General features: G+C 40.3%; 1 protein-coding gene and 1 long non-coding RNA gene across 4 annotated transcripts in view; one reads left to right on the forward strand and one right to left on the reverse strand.

The window, feature by feature from the left end:
- LOC137075620 (uncharacterized) overlaps nt 1-24,334 on the forward strand; it is a 133,781-nt gene that overhangs the window by 41,550 nt on the left and 67,897 nt on the right. The gene's annotated exons all lie outside the window — the stretch shown is intronic.
- Nucleotides 1-24,334, reverse strand: part of ttn.1 (titin, tandem duplicate 1) — a 146,412-nt gene that overhangs the window by 2,459 nt on the left and 119,619 nt on the right. For both annotated transcript variants that reach the window (XM_067444381.1, XM_067444382.1), the window contains 34 exons: nt 23,743-24,330; nt 23,356-23,658; nt 22,974-23,270; nt 22,583-22,870; nt 22,159-22,458; nt 21,744-22,046; nt 21,330-21,635; nt 19,461-21,227; nt 19,063-19,356; nt 18,669-18,953; nt 18,262-18,561; nt 16,034-18,100; nt 15,646-15,948; nt 15,238-15,543; nt 14,849-15,139; nt 14,450-14,746; nt 14,054-14,359; nt 13,658-13,960; nt 13,196-13,477; nt 12,503-13,096; nt 12,105-12,392; nt 11,727-12,026; nt 11,264-11,566; nt 10,858-11,160; nt 10,175-10,759; nt 9,779-10,081; nt 9,399-9,698; nt 8,673-9,242; nt 8,285-8,590; nt 7,598-8,191; nt 2,343-7,510; nt 2,103-2,259; nt 393-889; nt 142-295 (listed from right to left, as the gene is read on the reverse strand). In XM_067444381.1, coding sequence (XP_067300482.1) covers nt 142-295; nt 393-889; nt 2,103-2,259; nt 2,343-7,510; nt 7,598-8,191; nt 8,285-8,590; nt 8,673-9,242; nt 9,399-9,698; nt 9,779-10,081; nt 10,175-10,759; nt 10,858-11,160; nt 11,264-11,566; nt 11,727-12,026; nt 12,105-12,392; nt 12,503-13,096; nt 13,196-13,477; nt 13,658-13,960; nt 14,054-14,359; nt 14,450-14,746; nt 14,849-15,139; nt 15,238-15,543; nt 15,646-15,948; nt 16,034-18,100; nt 18,262-18,561; nt 18,669-18,953; nt 19,063-19,356; nt 19,461-21,227; nt 21,330-21,635; nt 21,744-22,046; nt 22,159-22,458; nt 22,583-22,870; nt 22,974-23,270; nt 23,356-23,658; nt 23,743-24,330 — 19,608 coding nt within the window. The remainder of the gene's footprint in view (nt 1-141; nt 296-392; nt 890-2,102; nt 2,260-2,342; nt 7,511-7,597; nt 8,192-8,284; nt 8,591-8,672; nt 9,243-9,398; nt 9,699-9,778; nt 10,082-10,174; nt 10,760-10,857; nt 11,161-11,263; nt 11,567-11,726; nt 12,027-12,104; nt 12,393-12,502; nt 13,097-13,195; nt 13,478-13,657; nt 13,961-14,053; nt 14,360-14,449; nt 14,747-14,848; nt 15,140-15,237; nt 15,544-15,645; nt 15,949-16,033; nt 18,101-18,261; nt 18,562-18,668; nt 18,954-19,062; nt 19,357-19,460; nt 21,228-21,329; nt 21,636-21,743; nt 22,047-22,158; nt 22,459-22,582; nt 22,871-22,973; nt 23,271-23,355; nt 23,659-23,742; nt 24,331-24,334) is intronic.

Raw genomic sequence — 24,334 nt, forward strand, 5'->3', positions numbered from 1 at the left:
AGTTTTAATCAAGAGACATCACAAACATATGCTTGGTTTGACCATGCATTTTATGTAATAAACATATTTGTAGGACAGGATGCTCATATTTGGTTACCCTATGAATGCTAATGTATTGCTAGGAATTGATCAAACACTTACTGAGGACATTCAGTGATGATGTTGCAGAGCACTGTCCAAATTTGTTCTTAGCTTTTACTGTGTATTTTCCACTGTCTTCAATGGTGGCGTTGTGAATCTCAAGTGTGTACACATTCTTAGAGCGGCTCAATTTCATGTTTGATGTAATAGATATCTGAAAGGAAATGAAAAACAAAGTTAACAGACTGCTATGAGTGAAACATAAATAAGTTGTTTTTGTTTCTCCCCCCAAAATATGAAAAACGACTCACTACTGCATTATCCTTGAGCCACTCGATTTCAGGAGAAGGTTCACCAGTGATTTCGCATGTTAAGGTGACATTTTGTCCCTCGTTAACATTCTGGGAACGTGGTTGCACAAGGAAACTTGGTGCATCTGAACACTTTGCACTGATGGTCATATCAAACTGGCACTTGACCACACCATGTTCAGTTTTGGCCTCACATGTGAGAACTCCCTGGTCATGGTAGCTGATAGTTTTAATTGTCAGGGTGTGATCATTGCCTGACACACCATATCTGTAGTTCTCTGAATTTGATAGCTCCACTCCATTCAGGATCCATTTCACATCAGAAGCTTCAGGGATGTTTGCTCGTAGTGTGACAGTCTGACCTTGACTTAGTGTTATTTGGGTTTTTGATGCTTTAATTTCTGTAAATGACTGCACTTCCTCATAGGCAATCTCCTTTTTCACAATTTCTTCTGTCAACTCTGCTTTTCTTTCCATGGCAATTGCTGTTGTTCGTGCTGTTGCAGGAGTAGTAGATCATTTTTTTTATTAAAGTACAACATAATATTTACAAAATATTTTTTTACTAAACTTATACAGGTCCTTCTCAAAAAATTAGCATATGTGATAAAAGTTCATTATTTTCCATAATGTAATGATAAAAATTAAACTTTCATATATTTTAGATTCATTGCAAAACAACCTAAATATTTCAGGTCTTTTATTGTTTAAATACTGATGATTTTGGCATACAGCTCATGAAAACCCAAAATTCCTATCTCAAAAAATGTGTATATCATGAAAAGGTTCTCTAAACGAGCTATTAACCTAATCATCTGAATCAACTAATTAACTCTAAAAACCTGCAAAAGATTCCTGGGGCTTTTAAAAACTCCCAGCCTGGTTCATTACTCAAAACCGCAATCATGGGTAAGACTGCCGACCCGACCCTGTCCAGAAGGCCATCATTGACACCCTCAAGCGAGAGGATAAGACACAGAAAGAAATTTCTGAACGAATAGGCTGTTCAGATCACAGTGGAGGAGGGACGGGACAAATACAACACAGACCAACTGCCACATTTCGCGAAGATTGACAGTGATTTCAGCGGGGGTTTTTTACTCAAAGTTGAACATTCTTCAACTCTCGGCGACTAGCTTCTCAGCGCTTGAGTGTGAAATACTCGCTCAGTGCCTCGTTGCGCTCCAGGCATTCTAAAAATGAGGCGCTCTTATTGAAAACAATTGAAAACGCCAGCCAGCAACGTGAAAAAACGCTTTGGTGGACACACGGCCTAAGGCCGCTATCGAAGCATCCTAGGCCTCCATAACACCTCAGCAGTACCACAGGCTGATTGCCTCCATGCCACGCCGCATTAAAGCAGTCATTTCTGCAAAATAATTCCCAACCAAGTATTGAGTGCATAACTGAACATAATTATTTGAAGGTTGCATTTTTTTGTATTAAAAACACTTTTCTTTTATTGGTCGGATGAAATATGCTAATTTTTTGAGATTTTGGGTTTTCATGAGCTGTATGCCAAAATCATCAGTATTAAAACAATAAAAGACCTGAAATATTTCAGTTGGTGTGCAAAGAATCTAAAATATATGAAAGTTTAATTTTTATCATTACATTATGAAAAATAATGAATTTTATCACACATGCTATTTTTTTTGAGAAGGACCTGTATTGTATGTGTATTTTGAGACAAATTGTTAATTATAATACCTTTAACTGTAACAGTGCAGTTTGTAGTAACAGATCCAGCACTGTTTTTAGCTGTACATGTGTATATGCCACTATCAGAGACATCAGCTTCATAGATTTCGAGATGTGCAGAACCATGTTCTTCAAAGATTTCATATTTCCCACCTTGAGAGAGGTTCTGGGAGAAAAAACAAAACAAATTAATTAGTAAATCAATCCATTCTACTAAAAAAAATTTTAAAGTAAAAAAAAAAGTCTTACCTTTCCATCTTTCATCCAGAAGATTGTTGGTTTAGGCTCACCAGACAGTTTCACTGTCAGCTTTATAATAGTATCTGCAGAGGCTGAGATGTCTTTTAGTTCTGCAGAGAAGGTTGGCTTGGATGTTTTTTCTTTTGGAGTAGGCGATTTTACCAGGGGTGGGGACTTAACTCTTGCTGGAGATTTGATTGGTTCAGGTGATTTTAGTCTCTGTGGAGACCTAATTCCAAATGGTGACTTTATACGGGGAGACTCTGGAGACTTTACTCTTGGAGGGGAAGCAACAACTTTCTCTACAGGTGTTGGTTTACGAATAGTTAGACTGAACTGTGCCTCTTGTTTACCTTCAGAGTTCTCTGCCACTACGGTGTAGTTACCGCCATCGGACATTTCTACTTTGGTTATCTCAAAAGTAGATTTATTTTCAGTTGAGGTAACATGGTGACGATGAGATGACACAATTACTTGTCCCTCTTTCATCCATGTTACAGTGGGTGCAGGGTCACCATCAACATCACATGTGAATTTGACCGATTCTCCCTCTGATACTGTGAGTGACTGTGGTTTAGTCAGAATTGTAGCTCGAACAGTTGGTTTCTTTTCCTCAACCACTTCTTCCACTACTGTTGTCACTTCTGTAGCTTCATGTTTCGTCTCTGACAATGTCTCAACCACAACTTCCTCAACTGCAGTCACTTCCATAGCTTCAAGTTTGATCTCAGATGTCCTAATTGTCTGTTCTATCTTGTCCGTTTTAGTTTCAGATACTTCCACTTGTGTTTCTGATGCAGTTGCTGCTTTTATGGATGAAACATGATATACATCTGTTTTAGTCATCTCAGGGACAAAGGGGGTCGGTGGCTCCTCATCTTTTCGTTGTGAGGCATATGCAGAAAATCCACCCCCAGCAACATCAAGAGTAGCATAGTCAGAAGCTTCTCCCTTTGCATTTGTACAGACGACACGGTAGGTGCCACTGTCCTCTTCCTGGCAATCAATGATTTGAAGAGACAAAACACCACTCATGTTAAACATACGGTATTTTCTGCTTTCTTCAATCTGCTGTCCATTGTGGTACCATTTAATCAGTGCTTCTGGTTTGGATTGGACATTCAGTGTGAATTTGGTGTTTTGACCAATTGGCACACGGTGAGAGCGCATTCTTACAGTCACCCTGGGAGCATGGTCAAGAGTAAAAGGCTGCTGGGTCACAATTTCAAACTTCCTCTCAGTTTTCAAGGCTTTCTTTCTTGACTCATACCTTGACATATAATCAATTTTTGTTGACAAGTCTGGTGTAGTGGCTCTTTTCTCAGCAGAATCAAGGCTGGGGGAACGTGGGCGTGTCTTTTCAGGTGAAGCTGTTCTAACCACTTTTTCTGCCACAGCTGCAGAAGGTTTCTTAGGATGAGTTACTGTAGCATAGCTAGATGAGAATGATGTTGTAGCCATATCAGTAATGCCTGCTCCCCCAGTTACTGCTGACACAGAAACTCTTGTTTTTTCCTTTCTTTTGACCTTTGTTTTCTCCTCAAACTCAATGTGTTGCAGTTGGCTCTTGTAGGAAGATAATTTTGTTGTGGTAGTTACTGACCTAAGCAGTTCATGGTCTTCTTTTTCCTCATATAACCTTTGCTTTTGTCTTGGAGGTTTGTATGTTGCCTTATCGTGACGCTGACGCAGGTCAATATAGCTTGGACCAGCCTCATATTTAGATGGAATACGATATGAGTCATAGGTTGGAACTTCCTCCCCTTCCTCCTCTTCATATGTAGCTTTCTTAGGTGATGGGTGACGCAGTGCAGAAAGTTCAAAGCGTACAGGGCTCAGACTTGGTGGAGAAGCAGAATAGCCTAACTCAAGTTCATCCTCAAGTTTGAGTCTTTCTTCCTCTGTTCTCTTCATTGAGAGGTATTCTTTAACAGGCAGAAGCAATTCCTCATCAGAAAGATCACCAAGAGAGCGTCTCCTGATTCTGTAGTATGCCTCCATTTCTGGAGATGGTGTGCGATGTCTTGCTGGTCTTACAGTCTCAAGATCATCTTGTGAAACAGGAATATGCCATTTTGGCTTGTATTGGTCTTTAATTCTTGGCATTGGTACTTCATAGAACTGGTCCCACCTTGACAGCCGGATGCGCTTAAGTCTTTTCTGGGGGAACTTTTCCATTGGCTCCGGGAACTCATATTGATCTCGGAGTTTCTTGTACCACTTCATATCAGAGAATGGCACAAAGTGTTTGATTTCCATGTCCTCCTCAAGGGCAGTAGGAGCAACAGCACGAGGTGGAGGAATAACATATGGCATTCTCAACCTCTTTTCTTCTGCTCTCTTCTTTTTCTCTTCTTTCTCTTTGGCTTCATCAGCTTCACTCTTGACTTTCTTTGTAGTAATAGCTGGTTTGTACATGGTTGCAGCTTCTCTTAGTGCTTGCTGTGCGACTGGAGTAAGTGGAGTAATGTCTGCACCTGCTAGTATCTGAGTTAGTCTTACTTTCTTGTCCATCTCTTGCTGTTCAAGATCATATTTCTTCTTCTTTTCTTCCTCGCCCTCCTCTTTCTTGATGTGTGTCACGCGTTCAACCTTGAGTGTGGCTTGACAACTTGCAGACCCTGCCGAGTTAGTTGCTATGACTCTGTATATGCCAGAATCCTCTGGAAGAGTATCTCTTACATGTAAAACATAGTAATCTAAGCCTTCATGCACAACCTCAATCTGTGGACCAAATGCCAAAGGCATGGCATCTTTCTCCCATTTTAGTGAAGGATGTCCTGACACCCGCATTTCAAAACGTACACTCTGGCCTTCTCTGCATTCCAAATTAGCAAGAAGACGTTTGAACATAGGTCTCAAGGTGTTATCAGCAGGAGCAGGACGAGGGACCACTTTGAGACGTGCCTTACAACTGTCATCACCAAATCGGTTCCGTGCCACAACAGTGTATTCCGCATCATCATCTGGGTCAAGATTGTTAATCACTAACTGATACAGGCCCTTGTCACTAATAAAAGTGTATTTCTTGTCATCATCTCCTGGCATAATCTTTTGACCCGTTTTCAACCACATTACACGAGGTTCAGGATGCACTGTGATGGTGACACCAAAGCGCACATTCTCTCCAATGTAAGCAGTGCGGTTGCACAATGGCAAAGTAAATTCAGGAGGCCTTTGGAGAAGTCTTGCTGTGTCCACTCTGCGTTTTACTTTCTTTACCACACGTGTAGTGAAGAAATCGCGATATGATCTTACCCCTTTGACAAAGAGCTCAGCATAGGCACTGTCCTCACCATACTCATTGACAACTTTACATCTGTATGTTCCATCATCTGTTCTGTTGATTCCCTTAATAGTTATGGTAGCAAGTCCATCTTCGTAAGTAATTTCGTATCTAGCACCCTCTTCTAGTTGTCTTACTCCACAGTACCATGTTACTTCGGTAGTGCTGTCGTAATTGTCAATGTTGCAAATAAACTTGATATCATCACCTTCGTCGGCAACACTGTGTTTAATTTGTCCTGCGACTGGCCCATGTTCAAATGGTGCAATCTTCACTTTAGAGACTGTTACTCCTCGCTGACTTCTGATAGCACCACCACTGGCAACACGAGCAGAAGAGACAACAGTGTTCCATTCTTTCTTCACCATGGCTTGGTAATATCTCTTATGGCGTGTAATCTTGATAGACCTAGTGCTTAGCTGCTCTGAGTTCATCGTCAACCAAGGATGATTCAAAGCCTCAGTAGCAGTCATACGATGTTTGCGCTCTTTGGTTAGTAGGCGGTCCACAAAGTCTAATGCCTCAACACTTACATGCTTGAAGGCTTCATCCTCAAAGCTGTACTCAGCATTGTAAATGCTCTCAATCATTTGCTGATTAGTTTCAGCAGCAAATGGATTAAGTCCACTAAGAAGAACATAAACAAGGACGCCAACAGACCACATATCTGTCACAGTGCTAACCATCTCATTTTGATGAATTTCTGGTGCCGCAAACTCAGCTGTTGTGTACTGAATCTTAATTTGGTCCCCAGGTGTAAGGTGTCTAGATTGTCCAAGCTCAATGATCTTGACATTAGATCCCTTTCTTGTGGTGTACACTATATTTTCAGGCCTGATATCAAGGTGGCCATAACTCTTGCTGTGAAGGAATTCAAGAGCTTCACACACTTGTCTAATATAGTTAACAATTTCACGCTCACTGAGCTCAAAGTTGGCTGTACCAAGGCGTTCGAAAATGTCCACTCCAGAGATGAACTCATAAATCATGACCAGTTCTTCAGGGCTGTCAAATGACTCATGCAACAACAGGAAGTTCTTGTGGCGAGCCACATTCAGTGTTGCAATTTCTTTTTTCACTAGTGCCTGATCTGCACCTCTAACTTTGACAAATTTTGCCATGTAAGTTTTCTCAGAGCTAGTCTCAATACACCGGTGAACAATACCAAACTGTCCGCGGCCAAGCTCTTCAGCAATCATGTACTTGTTATGAACATTCTTAGTCTCTGAATGAGGAGCTTTGCTTTTGGAAACTGGCCTGGTGTCATCAACTTCTTCATCATAGTTAAGAACTCTTGATTTGTCTTCCTTTGTCACAACAGGTCCACTTGTCTCAGATGGTACACTCTGACCAAATTTATTTTCAGCAATGATACGGAATTGATAACTTGTCTTTCCAAACAGATTGACAACAGTGTAGTGGGTGTCACGAGACTGGCCAACACGTATCCACCTTTCTGCTGTGGTGGCACACTTCTCTATAATGTAGTTTGTGACTTTACTTCCACCATCACTGGCAGGTTCTACCCAGTGGAGTGTTACAGAATCTCTCGAAACTTCACTGGCTTTGATGCCACGTGGTGGATCAGGCACATCTGCAACATCAAGCTCAACTGTTTGCTGGTCAATTCCAAATCTGTTTTTGGCACACACAATATAGAAACCAGCATCATTCCTTTCAACTCCATTCACAAATACAAGAGATGTGAAGGATCGTGTGACAATGACTTGATAGTGTCCATCATTATCAAGAAGGTCTTGTCCTTTCTGCCAAGTGATAACTGGATCTGGTTTTCCACTGAATGGAATCTTGATGTTCACTACTTCCCCACGAAGAGCAGGGATAGCTTCCTTTCCTTGCATATTCTTAGGCAGATGAATCTTAGCAGGGACTGAAAAAAACAGAAACATTTTAATCCATCATTTGGAAATATCTTGTATAGCCAAGTAAATTACAGTATAAATATTTGGAAGCTTACCTTCTACATCTAGAGAAACAGTAGCAGAAATGGATCCACCCTGGTTTGTTGCTCTGATCTGATATACAGTTGAGTCTTCGGCTTCGCAATCAGCAATAACAAGCTGATGATAGCCTCCCTTGAATTCTTGAATCTTGATTTTGGTACCATCAGCTTGAATTTCCTTTCCACGCTTGAACCATTTTATTACAGGCTTTGGCTGTCCTGTTATCTTGCAGACAAATGTTGCATTGCTCTTGAATTTTACACTCATATTTCTGAGGTCTTCCTTGAAGGCAGGAGCACGGACATCAACATCAGTCTTTGGAATTGCAGGGTCAGATACTTCACTGTATTCACTTTCTCCACCAATGTTTTCACATTTCACACGGAATTCATACTCTACACCTTCTGTCAGGCCCTTGACAGAATAAACAGTCTGGTGGATTTCATCTGTTGTAACTGCAGCCCATTCACCCTTCTTCTTTTCTTGCTTCTCAAGACAGTAGTTCTTAATTTTAGAACCTCCATCACTAAGAGGTGGCTTCCAAGACACAACACAGGAGTTTTTGGTAATTCCAGACACAGTTGGTTTTAATGGAGCCCCTGGCCTCTCTGCAAAACATAATTTTTTTATTTGAATAACAACACTTAATAACAACAACAACATTGTGGTTACTTCTTTAATAATATGTCTTTATAACTTGCCTAGCTGACTCTTGATGAGGATAGCAGAAGGAGTCTCCAGTGATTCACTATTGCCATAACGATTTTGTGCTGAAACACGGAAGAAGTATCCCTCATTTTCAACAAGGTTAGGAATTCTGCATGAAGTGCCTGTGATGGACGATGATACAAGGTCCCACTCTGCTCCTTCCTTGTCTTCACGCTTTTCCACAATATAATTTGTGATCATAGATCCTCCATCATCTTTGGGTGCTTTCCAGCTAATAATCACAGAATTCTTCAACAGAGCATCAAGAACAAGAGGACCCTCTGGCATAGCAGGTTTATCTGAAAACACACACAAACAAAAATGTTAATTGCTCTTATTGCCCCTACTAATTACAAAAAAGACAAATTATGAAGCATATACCTAAGATTTCAACGTGAGTTACAGTATCTGCAGCCCCGAAATGGTTGTTGATCCTGATTCTGTATTTTCCTCCATTTATGCTGCGCTGTACATTCTTGAGAATCAAATGAGTGTAATGCTCTGTATTTTCAATGGTCACATTCTCAGAGGGCTCCAAAGCCTTGGTTCCATAAAGCCACATGATTTTAGGTTGAGGTCGGCCAATGTAAGCAACATGAATGCGGACTGTGCTACCACATGTTGCAAAGAATTTGTCTTTCAGTGGCACTGGGAACCGTGGTGCTGCTTCAAGGACCAGAGTTCCACTGGTTTCACAGTCACCTGCTTCATTTACAGCCTTGCATGTGTATAGACCCTCATCTTCCTGTTGATCTGTTGAAATGGTCAATGTATGGTTGCGACCATCAGAGGTTGCTGCATATTTTTGACCTTCTTTGATTTCCTTTCCACCCTTGTACCATTTAATTTCTGGAACAGGTCTTCCAATAATCTGACATTTGAGAGTTGCAGTTTGTCCAAGTTTGGCAGTGACTTCATCCATCTCTTTCCTAAGACCTGGTTTAGTTCCGACTAAGGGAAATAAGACAGAAAGGACAGCTATAGTAAAATTGATTTTATTAAAACACTCCAAAAATGCATTGTGATTAAATATTGGATATTATTATTGTATCGACAAGTTACAATACACACAAAAATCCTACTTATGCTTTTTAAAACTATGCTTACCACCCAGCTTAGTTTTGATGCCAGCTGCTGTTCTGCGTGGTCTGCTAATTCCAGTTTCATTCTCAGCAAATACTCTGAATTCATATTCAGTTGCCTCTTGTAGACCACCCTGAGTATACTGCTTGTCCTTTGTGCGCTCCTTATTGCATTTCTTCCAAGCACTCTCTCCAGACTTTCGGTATTCAATCCAATAGCCAAGGACTGGTTTTCCACCATCACATGCTGGAGCCTCCCATTTAATTGTAATATAGTCTTTGGTTACAGTCATGATGTCAATTTCCCCTGGCTGGCTTGGTTTATCTAAAAAAATAGTGTAATCAAAATTATTATTACATATTTTGAATACATATCATGAAGCCAAATTAAGAACGAGGTCATACCAAATGGATCTTTGCATATTACGGAATCTGATGCAGGTCCTGGTTCACTCTCTCCAATGTCATTCACAGCAATTACACGGAACTGATACTCGGCATCAGTAGTGAGCTGACTAAGAGTATACATTGTTGAGGTAATCTTTGTCTCATGACGAATCCACTTATCAGACGACACTTCTTTGTACTCAATGAAGTAACCAGTAATGCGAGATCCACCATCATCCTTAGGTTTAGTCCAAGCTAAAGCAGCAGAACTCTTAGTAACATCCATGATTTCTGGTGGAGTGCCTGAAGCCTCTGGGACACCTAAAATATTAATAACAGAAAACAAAAGAAAATGTTTTATGTTTAATAACAAACATACAATGCCTTAAAATGAGACAAATGATAAGCACTTACAAATAGGAGTCTTTGGTACAACAGTTCCCTCTGATTTCAGGGAGTTGCTGATTCCAAACTGGTTCTCTGCTGTCACCTTAAAGTGGTATTCAACATTTTCTTCTAGTCCTTTAACCACAAGGGATGTTTCAACCACCCGTGAGTCAACAGTGTACCAAGCTGCTTTTGTTACTTCACGTCTCTCCACAATGTAGCCAGCAATTTCAGAACCACCATCTTCTGTTGGTGGTTTCCAGCTAACTCTTACAGAATGTGCTTGTATATCATCAAATCCAAGAGGGCCTTCAGGTGCAGATGGGCGGCCAATAACCTTGACCTTGATAGGAAGCATCTTTTTGCCACACTTATTTTCCAGATGGAGATAGTAAATGCCAGAATCAGACCTTTCAGCCTGTTTGATTACAAGCTCAGCTACATCTTCATTAGAGGCTATCATTGCACGGTTAGTAACCTCTGATCCATCCTTGGTCCATTTGCTGGTAGGAGTAGGTTTACCTTTGATGGGCACTGAAAGCCTAATTACTCCTCCAGATCTGACTACAAGAACATCTTTGTATTTTGCTTCAAGATCATAACTTGGAGGATCTGAAACAGAACATTTCAAATTATAAAATTATTTCATAAATGTGACACTTTACAAGTAATAAGTAAAATTAGTAAATGACAGGGTCATGAGATCTTACCAAGCATCTCTGTTATAGTCACAACTCCAGGTACTTCAGCTGGTTCACCTGGACCACCAACATTGCAAGCCATGACACGGAATTTGAATTCCTCTCCTTGTGGCATTTGTGTCAAAGTATATTCACAGATCAGTGAAGGTGTAGTGTTGCACTTCATCCAGGTTACAGAACCAACTTTTTGCATTTCAATTAGATAGCCTGTAACCTTAGCACCACCCTCCTCATCTGGGGGACTCCAGGCCAAGGACACAGAAGATTTTGTGGTATCTGTGACTCGTGGGTTTTGAGGTGATCCAGGTGGATCTGTAGGGTGTTATGCAATAGTTTAATACGTGATTAAAGCATGTTTTAATGCACCAAAATTCTACAGTATTTAAGTAAAAATTAAAAACAAATTTCTGCTCACCAACTGGATCATTTGCTACGGCTGGTTTGGAAAGAAGACTAGGTTTGCCAACACCACGAGCATTGATGGCTGTCACTCTGTGCTCATATTCCAGGCCTTCAATTAAACCAGTGGATCTGTATCTTGTCATTGTTACTGGATTTTTATTAGCACGGATCCACCTGTCAGCTCTGACCTCCTTGCGTTCAATAATGTAGCCAGACACCTCTAAGCCTCCATCCTCATCTGGTGGCTCCCATGCAACAGTCATGCCATCGCGTGATACATCAAAGACAATGGGTCTTCCAGGTGGCCCGGGAATGGCTGTAACAACAATTCAGTATTGCGATCATGTAGGTCTAATATATATATATATATATATATATATATATATATATATATATATATATATATATATATATATATATAAATGTGTGTGTGTATGTATATACTATTTAAAAATAAATAAATAACTAATTCTTACATTTGGAGCTCTTGCACATTACAACTTCAGACTGCAAGTACTCCCCAGTGCCATAACGATTGGTTGCTGCAACCCGGAACACATATTCATCACCCTCGGTCAATCTGTTAAATTTGAATGTTGGTCTACTAACTGATTCTGAAACAGGTATCCATCCTGGGCGATGAGCATCACGTTGTTCAACCACATAGTTGCTAATTGGTGCACCACCATCTCTCATAGGTGGATCCCAGCTTATTGTGACTGATGTTGCATCAATTTCATCAAATCTAATGGGTCCTTGAGGCTCATCAGGTTTAGCTAAAGAGAGAAGAGGGCTATTAATATTAATTCTCTCATTTTAAAATATACATTTTAATGTAGGGAGTGGGTACTTACAAAGAATGATGACTTTGATGTTTTCAGTAATTACTCCCGTTACATTTTTCACCTCTAGAGTATACACCCCACTGTCATCAATGGTGGTGTCAAGAATAGTTAATTTAGAGAATTTTCCAGTTGACTTCATCTTCACACGCTCCCCAATTTTGATCCTATTGTCATTGAAGAACCAAGAGCAAACTGGTGGTGGTCTTCCTATGATTGGCAAGTCAAGCTCAAGGGGTTTGCCTGCCAAAACACTGATCATCTTTTGTGGAATAGTTGATAAATCAACCTTAGGCATAACTGAAAGAGAATAAACGAAACAAAAAAAGAAAATAAAGGTATAAATAGTGAGACACAACAAACACATAACAGCATCTTGTGACTATCATTGTTATTATTGTAATACATACCTCTTTGTTCTTGAACTGTCACAGCTGTCACAATTTCTTTTGGCTCACCAGCTCCTCTGCTGTTGACAGCACGCACCCTGAAGAGGTACTGCTCCTTTTCATTTAGTGACACGATAGTGAACTCAAAGTCTGTAAGTTTCAAAGTTGCTACCTTCATCCACTTGTCAGTACCAGCCTTACAAGCCTCAACAATGTAGCCAGTGAGTCTGCTGCCTCCATCATGTAAAGGTTTCTCCCATGCAAGTGAAACACTGGATTTGGTTACATCTACAACTTCAAGCTTGGCTGGTGGCAGTGGAACTTCACATACCAACACAACATCACCTGTCTCACAAGGTTCACCAACACCATAGATGTTCTCTGGTAAGACTCTGAAATAATACAACATTCCTTCTGCCAGACCAGTAATTTTGTATGATGTCTTGCTGCATTTGGATGTGACCGTTTTGTATGCTCTCATTGATGCCTCTCGTCTTTCAATAATGTAATTGTTGACAGGTGCTCCACCATCAACCTCAGGAGCATCCCAAGTAATATGAGCACAATCTTTTGTGAGCTCTTTCATCTTTATTGGACCAGGTGGACCAGGTGTATCTGAGAAAGAATGCACAGATATGCTGATTAGTTACCATACATGTTATGTTGTAATATGTGCTATAAATGATTTACATAATTTAATATGAGAATACATACCATAGATTTTCACAAGGATGCTTGCATCCTTCTTCCCAGCTGAATTGGAAGCTTCAACTGTATATCTACCAGCATCATAGCGGTGCACCTTGTCAATAATGAGAGTTGTGGCAGTATTGGTCACTTCAATAAAGCCACGATTTTGGAGGTCCACACCAGGTTTGCTCCAGGTTACAGTTGGGATTGGTCTACCAGTAACAGTAATATGTAGGCGCAGAGAACTTCCTGCTCTCAGACAAATTGTCTTTGTCAGTTCATCAGGCAGCTCAAGGTCAGGAATTTCTAGAATACATAATAAAACAATTAGAGAATTTATTAGAGAATACACAGGCTGAATATTGGGCATTAGTTCTTTCGTGCATTCATAGATATATATATATATGTGTGTGTGTGTGTGTGTGTGTGTGTGTGTGTGTGTGTGTGTGTGTGTGTGTGTGTGTCTTAGAAGTTGTTTAAACATACCAATTCTTTCTACAGGCTCAGTCTCTGCACAAGGATCACTGAAGTCACCCATTCCATTTACATTGACTGCTGCAACTCTGAAACAGTACTTTTTGCCAGCAGAAAGGCCTGTAACTGTGTGTTCTGTCACTCTAAGATTCTTTTCATGCACTTTTGTCCATTCCTCTGCACCAGCTTCTTGCATCTCAAGAACATAACCAATAACATCAGCACCACCATCTTCAACTGGCCGTGTCCAAGCAAGACTAACACTTTCTTTGTGTGTGTCAGTAACCCGTGGAATTGAGGGTGGACCTGAAGTACCTAAAATGGGGATTTAACAGGTTAGGATTTAACATATTACTTTAGTAATATACACACTTTAATGTTAAAAATGTGGTTGTTTTGGAAGCATACCTGTTGGTACTCTACATACTGCATACATTGACATTTCACTAGGTTCACTATCTCCAGCTGCATTCATGGCTGTAATGCGGAACTGGTAAATGTTGCCTTCATGGAGACCAGTGACTTTGAAAGATGTGTCCTTGAGAACAGAATCTCTGTTAACCTTGATCCATCTAACACTCTTTCTTTCACGGAACTCAATCAAGTAGTTTGTGACTTCACTGCCACCATCGCTCTCTGGCTTCAGCCACTCGATCGTTGCAAAGTCTTTTCCAACTGCAATGATTTCTGGGGCTCCAGGGGGTGATGGGACAGCTGTAATAGGAAAAAGGTGCAAAATTGTAATTTTAACATGCAAAATCACTCATCTAAAGTTAAAAAAAATAAAATAATCATGGTACTTACTGAACGAGTTTCTGGCAAAGATGGGGGTAGACTGTATAACCACACCAGACCCATACTTATTCACACCTCTCACACGGAATATATATTCATTGTTCTTGAAAAGTCTTTTAATTTCATATGTTAGAGCTTTGCATTCAGCCTCCATGATAACCCAGTTAAGTCTATTGGTATCCCTTCTTTCAACAATGTAATGTGTGATTGTGTCACCACCATCCTCCAGTGGCTCTTTCCAAGACACTGTGCATTTTTCCTCTGATATATTGCTGACTGTAATCTCCTGACAGGGACCAGGCGTATCTTGTAAAAGAAAAAAGATTATTGTATGAATGAATCTGAAACATTTAAAATTGAAGATCATGTTTATTTATGTAATAGCTGTATGTTTAGAAGAACACCTACCAAGCACTTTAACATTGACCTCAGCGGTTTTTGTTCCACTAGCATTCTTGACTGTCAAAACATACTTCCCAGTGTCATCTCTGTCACAGAACTTGATGATTGCCAGAGCTCGGGTACTAGAGTACTGGAGAGCATATTTTTCACAAAGTTCTAGCTCTTTCGTACCCTTGGCCCAGCTGACTTTTGGCTCAGGTTTTCCACCAACAGCAGCATCTAGCACTAAATCAGATCCAGCTCTGATTGTAACTGTGTCCACAAGGAGTTTGCTGTCCAGCTCTGCTTTAGGAGGAGCTACAAAATAAAGTGTCATGAGGAATTTTTAGGTTCTCGTTAATAAAACGATGTTAGTCTTATATGTGTATTGTGACAGAACCATGCATGATACATACTGTATTCTGCTTTGCAGGTCACTGGTCCTGTTGAAACTGATGGCAGGCTCAATACCCCATTAGCATTTTTTGCAATGACACGGAATTCATATTCCTCTCCTTCTCCCAGTGCAGTGACAGTGAAATTTGTGTCAGTAACATTAGTGTAGTTACACTTAAGCCAGCGACCTTCTCCAGTGACAGTATATGGCTTTCTCTCAACAATGTAGCCCGTGATTGGGCTTCCACCATCGTTTAGAGGCACAGACCACTTGATTGAGACTGTTGATCTTGATACATTTATAACTTCTGGTTTTCCAGGAGGATCTATATATTTGTATCACCACAAACAAAAAAAACAGCACACATCAGTATTTTTTTTTCTGATCTAAACTGATATGCATTACTTTTTGATTGTAAAATACTTACCAACTGGATTTTGTGCCACAGCTCTCTTTGATGCTTCGCTTGCTTTGCTGAGGCCAGCACTATTCATTGCATATACTCTGAACTGGTATTCAAGACCCTCAACAAGGCCTTCCACCTTGTAGTAGCATTCAAAGCAGGGAATCTTGTTTTCTCTCACCCAGAGAATTGTGTTACGCTCCTTCTTTTCAATCCAGTATCCAATGACCTTGCTGCCACCATCATGGTATGGTTCCTCCCAGCGAATGCTCATGCTGTTGGCACTTACAGAGAACACTTCCGGTTTTGTTGGAGGGCCTGAAGGAACTGTGAAAATAAAAAAAAATGTAATGATATATTATATTTCATACAGTATATAAAACCTGTGAATTTCTTATTATCTAATACATACCAAATGGATGCTCTGCAACAATTGTCTCAGATTCTGTTGGTTTGCTCACACCAAAACGGTTTTCAGCACAGATACGGAAAGTATACTGCATGTATTTAGTTAGATGTGAAACATGGAAGGAAGTTTGCTTTACACTTGAATTAATAAGCTGCCAAGCAGTTGAGCCAGATTCACGCTTCTCTACAATGTAGTTTGTGATGTCTGTTCCTCCATCATCTTCAGGTGAATTCCATGATAGGACACATGACTCTGATGTAATTGAGGAAATCTCAATAGGGCCCTCTGGAGGGCTTGGTCTGCCAATAACATTGACAGTGACACTGAAAGTCTTTGACCCAGTGACATTCTCAAGAGTTAGGAAATATCTGCCTCCATCACCCCTCATGCTCTCTTTAACTGTCAGAGTGGTTCTGTTTTTGGTAGTCTTGATTGACACCCTGTCAGTTTCTTTTAGCTTCATTTCCTCAAGCTTCCAGGATACCTTTGGAGCAGGTCTTCCACTAAATGGAACATCAATCTCAAAAGATTCACCAATCCTGCTAATAATGAGTTGGTTGGTGATGCCACTGAGGTCGGCAGTAGGTTCAATTCGTGGCTCTTTAATGATGACTGAGGAGAAAGCTTCCCTTGGGACACTGAACCCAGCATCATTCTTTGCCTTGACACGGAATTCATACTCGCTGTTATTTTTAAGTCCTTCAATTACAAGGCTTAGGTTTTTCGTTGTGCCAGAAACAACCCATTTATCTGCATCTTTAATCTTTGACTCCACACAATAGCCTGTTATACGGCTTCCTCCATCATGCTCCGGCTTGAGCCAGGCCAGGGTTGCTGATGTATCAGTTGTATCAATAATATCAACTCTCTTCGGTGCTGCAGGTTCAGCTGTGGCGATAACTGGGTCAGGCATTTCATATGCTTCACCAAGACCATACTGATTCTCAGCCATGACTTTGAAGAAATAAGGTACACCTTCCAGGAGGTCAGAAATTCTCAGGCTTGTTTGAGTGGTCTTGGGTGCTGCCTCTGTCCATGTACGACGGCTAGCCTCACGTTTTTCAACAATGTAATGATGAACACGTGCACCACCATCATTGATAGGTGGTTCCCAAGCAATTGTGAGAGCTCCTCTCATGACTTCCTTGATGGAGAGAGCCCCGGGTACACCAGGTGTGTCTAACACTTTGACTGCAATGACAATAGATTTATTGCCACTGCTGTTCTCAAGAGTGAGTGTGTATTTTCCAGTATCATTTCTAGTGCAATTTTCCAGTGTCAAAGCTGTGAATGTCTCGGTGGTGGTGATGTCAGTCATAACGCCAAGTTCTCCATCAGCTTTTGTCCAGGAAGCTGTAGGTGTTGGTTTTCCCTTAAAAGCAACACGGATACATACACTTCCTCCACTCTTTACAATGTGTGTCTGTTTGAAGGACGCATCTATGTCAATTTCTGGTGCCAAGAGCCTGTCTACTGCCTGCACAGACTCAGATATTTCTTTGGCTTCACCCTTTCCAACAGAATTAACTGCACAAATACGGAACTTGTACTCTGCTGTGGTTTCCAAACCAGTGACAGTGTATTTCGTGAAAGCACAAAGATCCTCATTTACTCTGCGCCATTCCTCTTCAGATCCCTTGCACATTTCAATAATGTAGCCATGGATTTCCATACCACCATCATATGCAGGTCTGGTCCATTCCAAGCTGACAGAAGTATTGGTAGTATCAGTCACATTGACAATAGATGGGGCATCAGGTTCTTCTGTTGGCTCAGCACATTTAATTGCCATTGAAATGTTGCTTGGTGCTCCAATTCCAGCATCATTTACAGCATACACACGGAATTCATACTCCACATTCTCAGTGAGATGAGTCACTCTGTGTGCAGCCTCAACAATGGGTTTTCTTGTTAGGACTTTAAGCCAACGACCAGTCTTCTTTTCACGTCTTTCCACAATGTAATATTTTATTGGGTTTCCACCATCATGTGTTGGAGGAGCCCAGTTGATTGTGATGCTCTCTCCATCAACATCTGTTGCATCTGGGGTTCCAGGAGAATCTGGAACAGCTGCAGAGATTTAAAAAAAAAAAGATATTACAGGAAAAATATTTTCAGTGTCGTAATTAAATGTAAGATTTTTTTACATTTATTTATTTCTTACAGATTTTATTTATTTATTTATTTATGACATGTTTATTTATTTTAATATACATGCTGTTTTATCTTACTGTATTGCATCTGTGCAATCACAGGAGCTGAATCCAGGATTCTGCTCACACCAAACTTATTGACTGCAGAAACACGGAACTGGTACTCGTTTGTCTTGATCAGTTTGGTGGCAGTGTATGTGCATGCCAAGCACTCATCAGTTACAAGTGTCCATGAAATTTTCGAGGTTTCACGCTTCTCTACAATGTAATGAGTGACCGCAGAACAGCCATCATTCTCAGGTGGATTCCATGAAAGTGTTACTTTGCCCTCAGAGATATTGGAGAATGTGATTGGACCAACAGGCTCTCCAGGTGTATCTGAAAGATAGACACAATAGAAGAATAGGTTAAAGATATGGATATTAAAAACATCTAGTGATTGGGGGTGGGATTAATAAATAATATGGATAAGGTACTATTCATACCAAAGACTTCAACATTCATTGATTCTTTTTTACTTCCTGAGGGATTTGTGGCTTCAACAGTATAAAGACCACGGTGACTACGGTCAGCATCTCTGATAAAGAGGGTACTTGATCCAGAGATTGTTGTGATATCAACCATTTTCTTGGTTAATTCAATATTATCTCTAAACCAGGTAACTTTTGGTGTTGGTCTTCCAGTGATAGTAACTTTGAGCCTGATGTTTTCTCCAGCTTTAATAGAGACTCCCTCAAAGTACTCTTGGCCAAACTCAATGTTTGGAGCAACTGAAAGAGAAAAGAGTTTGTACATTTTAATAAATATAGACCAGGATAAAATTTCATGTAAAATGTTGACACTGAATAATGAGAACCCATATAATCTGCATGAACTTACAGCTCTCATCTCTGATTACGACATATCCAGAAGACTGAGAGGGTGGGCTCACTGTGCCGATAGCATTTCTTGCTATGACTCTAAATTCATAGCGTTCACCGCAAGTAAGACCAGTCACTGTAAATTCTGTCTCAGTCACATTTGTAAAATTGCTCTTCAACCACCGTCCTTTGCCCTGTCTTTTCTCCACATTATAGGCAACAATTTTGCTTCCACCATCATGCTTGGGTGCTTCCCATTTCAGTTTAACTGATTCACTTGTTACATCAACATAGTCAGGGGTACCAGGAGGATCTGAAGTTAAAATACACAAGTTAATAAGAATTTAGTTTGAGGCAATTGTCATATTTTTAACAAGAAAGTTTGGTGTTGAAAGAATGTCTTAAAGTTGAACTTACCAACTGGAGAAACAGCCATAATAGGTTTGCTTGCATCACCCATGCGACTGTGTCCAGCATCATTCTGGGCGTAGACTCTGAACTGGTATTCCAATCCTTCAATAAGACCAATGATCCTGTACTCCCTTTCTTTCACCAGAACTGTGTTGACTTTTTGCCACATAATACTGTTCTTCTCCTTCTTTTCAACATGGAACCCAAGCACTGGACAACCTCCATCAAAGATTGGTTCATCCCACTGAATAGTCATGCCATCATTTGTAACATTGTAAACCACTGGCATGCCTGGTGGGCCGGGTGGTCTGAACTCATGCTTGGCAATGACATTTTGTGAAACTAAAGGTTCACTTGCACCATATCTATTTTCTGCACAGACTCTTAACTGATATTGAATTCCCTTGATCAGGTTTGGGACCTTAAACGATGTTCCAGTTACACTTGAACAAGCCATTTTCCAGTCTGTCTGAGAGGTGTCACGTTTCTCAACAGTGTAGCAAGTGATTTCTCCACCTCCATTATCATTTGGTTCATCCCAAGATATAGCTATACTGTCTGCTCTTACCTCATCCAAACGGATAGGTCCAATAGGTTTAGAGGGTGGTCCAAGGGTAATAACTTGTACATGAAATGATTTTCTGAAGAATGTGTTGTCAAGAGTAAGTGTGTATTTGCCTCCATTCTCTTTCTCCACATTTTTTATCATAAGAGTGGCCTTGTTTTCAGTCTTCTTGAAGCGTACCTTTTCACTCTCCTTCAGTGGTAAGTTATCCTTTAACCAAAGAATGGTTGGTCTAGGCTTACCCTTGTATGGCAATTCAATATGTACATTGTGCCCCAAACGCACACTGATCTGTCCATCAGGATACTCTTCAAGGTTTGCTTCTGGTGGAATAATAAAGTCCTTGACTTTTATTGGGCCAGTTTCAACAAAGTCACTAGTGCCCTTTTCATTCTTGGAACAAACCCTGAAAAACATTTCAGTGAGTTCCTTAAGCTTTGTAACTTCATGTTCACAGTGCTTGTTTGTGCCAGCAGGAGCCCATTCTTCTTGACCTTGGAGTTTCTTTTCAATAATGTAGTCTGTAATAATGCTACCACCATCATAATCTGGTTTGTTCCATTGTAGTGTTACGGAAGTCTTTGTGGAGTCTTTCATAGAAAGGTCTTTGACTGGACCTGGTGTCTCGGTGGCTTTAACTGGCTCTGCTGTTTCACATGGATCTCCAACTCCATTTTCATTTTCTGCTAATACACGGAAGAAGAACAATGCCTTCTCAGAGAGTTCTTCAATTAAACATGTGGTTTCTTTGCATTTATTCGTTACACAGGCATATGTACGCTTCGAAGAGTCTCTCTTCTCAACAACATAATTGGTAATTTCAGCACCACCATCCAATAGAGGGGGCTCCCAACAGAGAGTGACTTTTCCACGAGTGACGTCTTTCAAGATCAAATTCCTACAAGCAGCTGGAGTGTCCTGTACTTTAACAGACACAGTTAGTGACTTTGGTTCACCTACACCATTTGATATATTAATGGTATATTTACCAGTGTCACTTCGAGATACTTGTGTAATTATGAGACATGAAGAAGTGTCTGTGTTGTGAATGTTGTATGTAGGATCATTGTCAATGTTCTGGTCTTCCTTTTTCCAGGAGATGCTTGGAGCAGGTCTGCCTTTGAGGGGGACCATGATTTCAACATCTTTTCCAGCTTTCACAATGTAGTGAGTTCTCATCGCAACATCTGTATCAACCTGGGCTTCCTCTGCAAAATATAAATTATAATTTGTTATGCTTTTGTTACAATCAGAAAACATTATTATAAAATATGCAAAGACATTCCATGCATTTCAACATGAATACATACCAAGAATGTCCTTGGCTTGTACTGGTTCTTCCATTTCTATTGGGTCTCCACGGCCAGCACAATTAACAGCAGATACACGGAAGTAGTAGTCAATATCTGGTTTAAGATCCGAAGCAACATACTCTGTAGTTCTCACTTCTCCCTTATGGCTAATCACTGTCCATTCCCCTTCTTCACCAACTCTTTTTTCTACAACATAGCTGGTGATTTCACTGCCTCCATCATACTCTGGCTTTGACCATCCAAGTGTGATTGATGTTTTAGTTGAGTCAACCACCTTCAGCTTAGTTGGTTCATATGGTGGGTCTTGGGAGAAATAAACCTTGGTTAGAACTATGTCAAGACAGTTTGACTCCAAATGAAATATGAATTTAGTAAATGTAACAATTGAGTCAAATATACAGTAATGCGTACCAACTGCATCAGCAGCTTTGTAGAAGTCAGAAGCATCTGTGTATGGACCTTCCCCAGCTTTATTGATTGCACATACACGATACTGATATTCATTTCCTTCTGTAAGATGATGGACCTTTGCTTTTGTGTCACTAATGGGGTCCTTGTACACTTTTACCCAGCGTAGACTCTTCTTGTCACGTCTCTCCAAATAGTATCCTGTAACAATGCTACCACCATCCAAACTAGGTTTATCCCAAATGATCTGCATTGATGTTCTGGTGATATCTGTTGCTTCAGGTGTAGAAGGCTGTCCAGGAGTAACTGAAAATAGCATCAATTTAATAGTTGTGGTGTTATATACAGTATCTGGTTTACCAAATCTATACATTATCTGGTTTAATAATTTAGATTTTTTGATTTACTATTTCCTTACCAAATGCATTTTTGGCGATAACAGGCTCAGACTCCAGAGGATCTCCAGCTCCAAATTTGTTAACACCTCTGACACGGAATACATATTCATTTCCTCTGGCCAACTTTTGGACAGTGACAGTACGTGCTTCCATGGCTTCAGAAACTGTAGACCACACTACTCTACTTGTTTCTCGTTTTTCTACAATGTAATGAGTTACTTTGGCACCTCCTTCATCAGTCACTGGTTCCCATGCAATTATTATCTTGTCAGCAGTGACTGTTTTGAATTCAATGTGTCCAGCTGGAGGTCCAGGTTTGTCTGTTTTTGGAATGAAAATGTATTAATTTACAATTAGGAAATGGATAAGGCTTTGTAGATAGGATGTAGATAGGACATTGGAATTACATTTATATACATGTTTTTGATGCAAATGATTACATACCTAAAATCTGTATTTTGACAGAAGCAGATGCTGTGCCAAACACATTCTTGATTTTGAGCTCATAGGTTCCAGTGTTGAGACGAGTAGAATCCTTAATGAGGATGGCTGATGAGTCAGTTGTGTTTTCAATTGACAGCTGTGAGCTTGATACTAATTCCTTTTCATCTTTAAGCCATTCAATAGTTGGCAAAGGTTTAGCAGATATTCCCACTTTGATTTTGAATGATACACCAGCTTTGTATTGCACAACATCCAAATACTCTGGTGGCAGGTCAATTACTGGAGCACCTAGAATTAGGGAAACATGGAAAAGTGCATGTAATACAGAACAAACCCTTTGCTATGCATGCTAACATTAAATGAACAAGCAATGTAGAAGAAATACACTTACCAGAAATGTCAACACAAGTTACAGGTCCTGCAATTAGAGATGGGTTGCTAACTGAGCCAACTGCATTTCTGGCGAAAATTCTAAATTCATATGACTGATCCTGAGTCAAGCCTGACGCAGTGAAATTAGTATCAATGACATTGGTAAAGTTTGCCTTTGTCCATCTGCCATTTGGAGCATCTCTTCGCTCAACCATGTAGCCAGTGATTTTGCTTCCACCATCAAATGGAGGCTTCTGCCATACAAGGCTAATTGAATTTTTTGTAACCTCAGAAACTCTCACATTTGCCGGTGGATCTAAAATAGAACAAATATATATTTTTTATTTAGAGAATCTTGACACATCTCCTTAGCATATATATATATAGTTATTTAAGCTTACCACAGGCATCAATCGCTAGGACTTCTTCTGATGTTTTGCTGAACTTTCCGGTACCAGCTGCATTTTCTGCCGCTACTTTGAATTCATAAATCATTCCAGGACATATGTTTGTCACTCTAATTTGATTTGCAGGGATTGCTGTTTTGTTCACTGTCTGCCAAAGGATGCTGCTTCTTTCTTTCATTTGGACGTGGTAACCAAACACCGGGCTTCCACCGTCTACTACTGGCTCATTCCAGCAAACAGTGAGGCTTTCCCTTGACACATAGCTCAGCCATGGTGTTGATGGTGGACCAGGGATAGCTAAACACAGCAAACCAGCAGAAGTTTAACAAATTTAGACATAACTAGAGACAATTGCAAATGTACATTTATCCAAGTACTCACTGTATGGTAGCTTCACTGTAACTGATTGAGAATCAATGTGGTCACTGATTCCAAAGCGATTCTCAGCTTTAATCCTGAACTGGTATTCTTCTCCTTTTGTAAGTTTGGTGACTTTAATAGCACTTCTTGCAATTGTGGATGACACTTCTGTCCAAGCTGGAGTACTTGTTTCACGTTTAAGAACAACATAGTTTGTGACAGGACTGCCACCATCATAGAGAGGTTGGAGCCATTTGAGACACAAGCTTGTTTCTCCCACACCACTAACTTCAACAGGGCCAACTGGAGGTCCTGGTCTATCCAGGACAAGTATGTTTACAAACATCTTGGTGGTTCCACTTGTGTTTGAGGCAACAATGTCATATCTTCCAGCATCACTTGCAATACTTTCCTTGAGACTGACATTAAGACTTTCAGGGGTTACTTCAAAGCTAAATCTCTTGCCGCACTTAACTGGAGCATTGCCTCTTGTCATTGTGACCTTTGGCATTGGTTTACCAGAGAGAGGAAGCTCAAATGTAAGATTTGATCCTGCTCTCACATAAACAGTGTTATGTGGGAAATTCTTCATATCAAACTCAGGGGCATCTGT

Source organism: Pseudorasbora parva, chromosome 5 (genome assembly GCF_024679245.1).
Source record: "Pseudorasbora parva isolate DD20220531a chromosome 5, ASM2467924v1, whole genome shotgun sequence".
Classification (NCBI taxonomy): domain Eukaryota; kingdom Metazoa; phylum Chordata; class Actinopteri; order Cypriniformes; family Gobionidae; genus Pseudorasbora; species Pseudorasbora parva.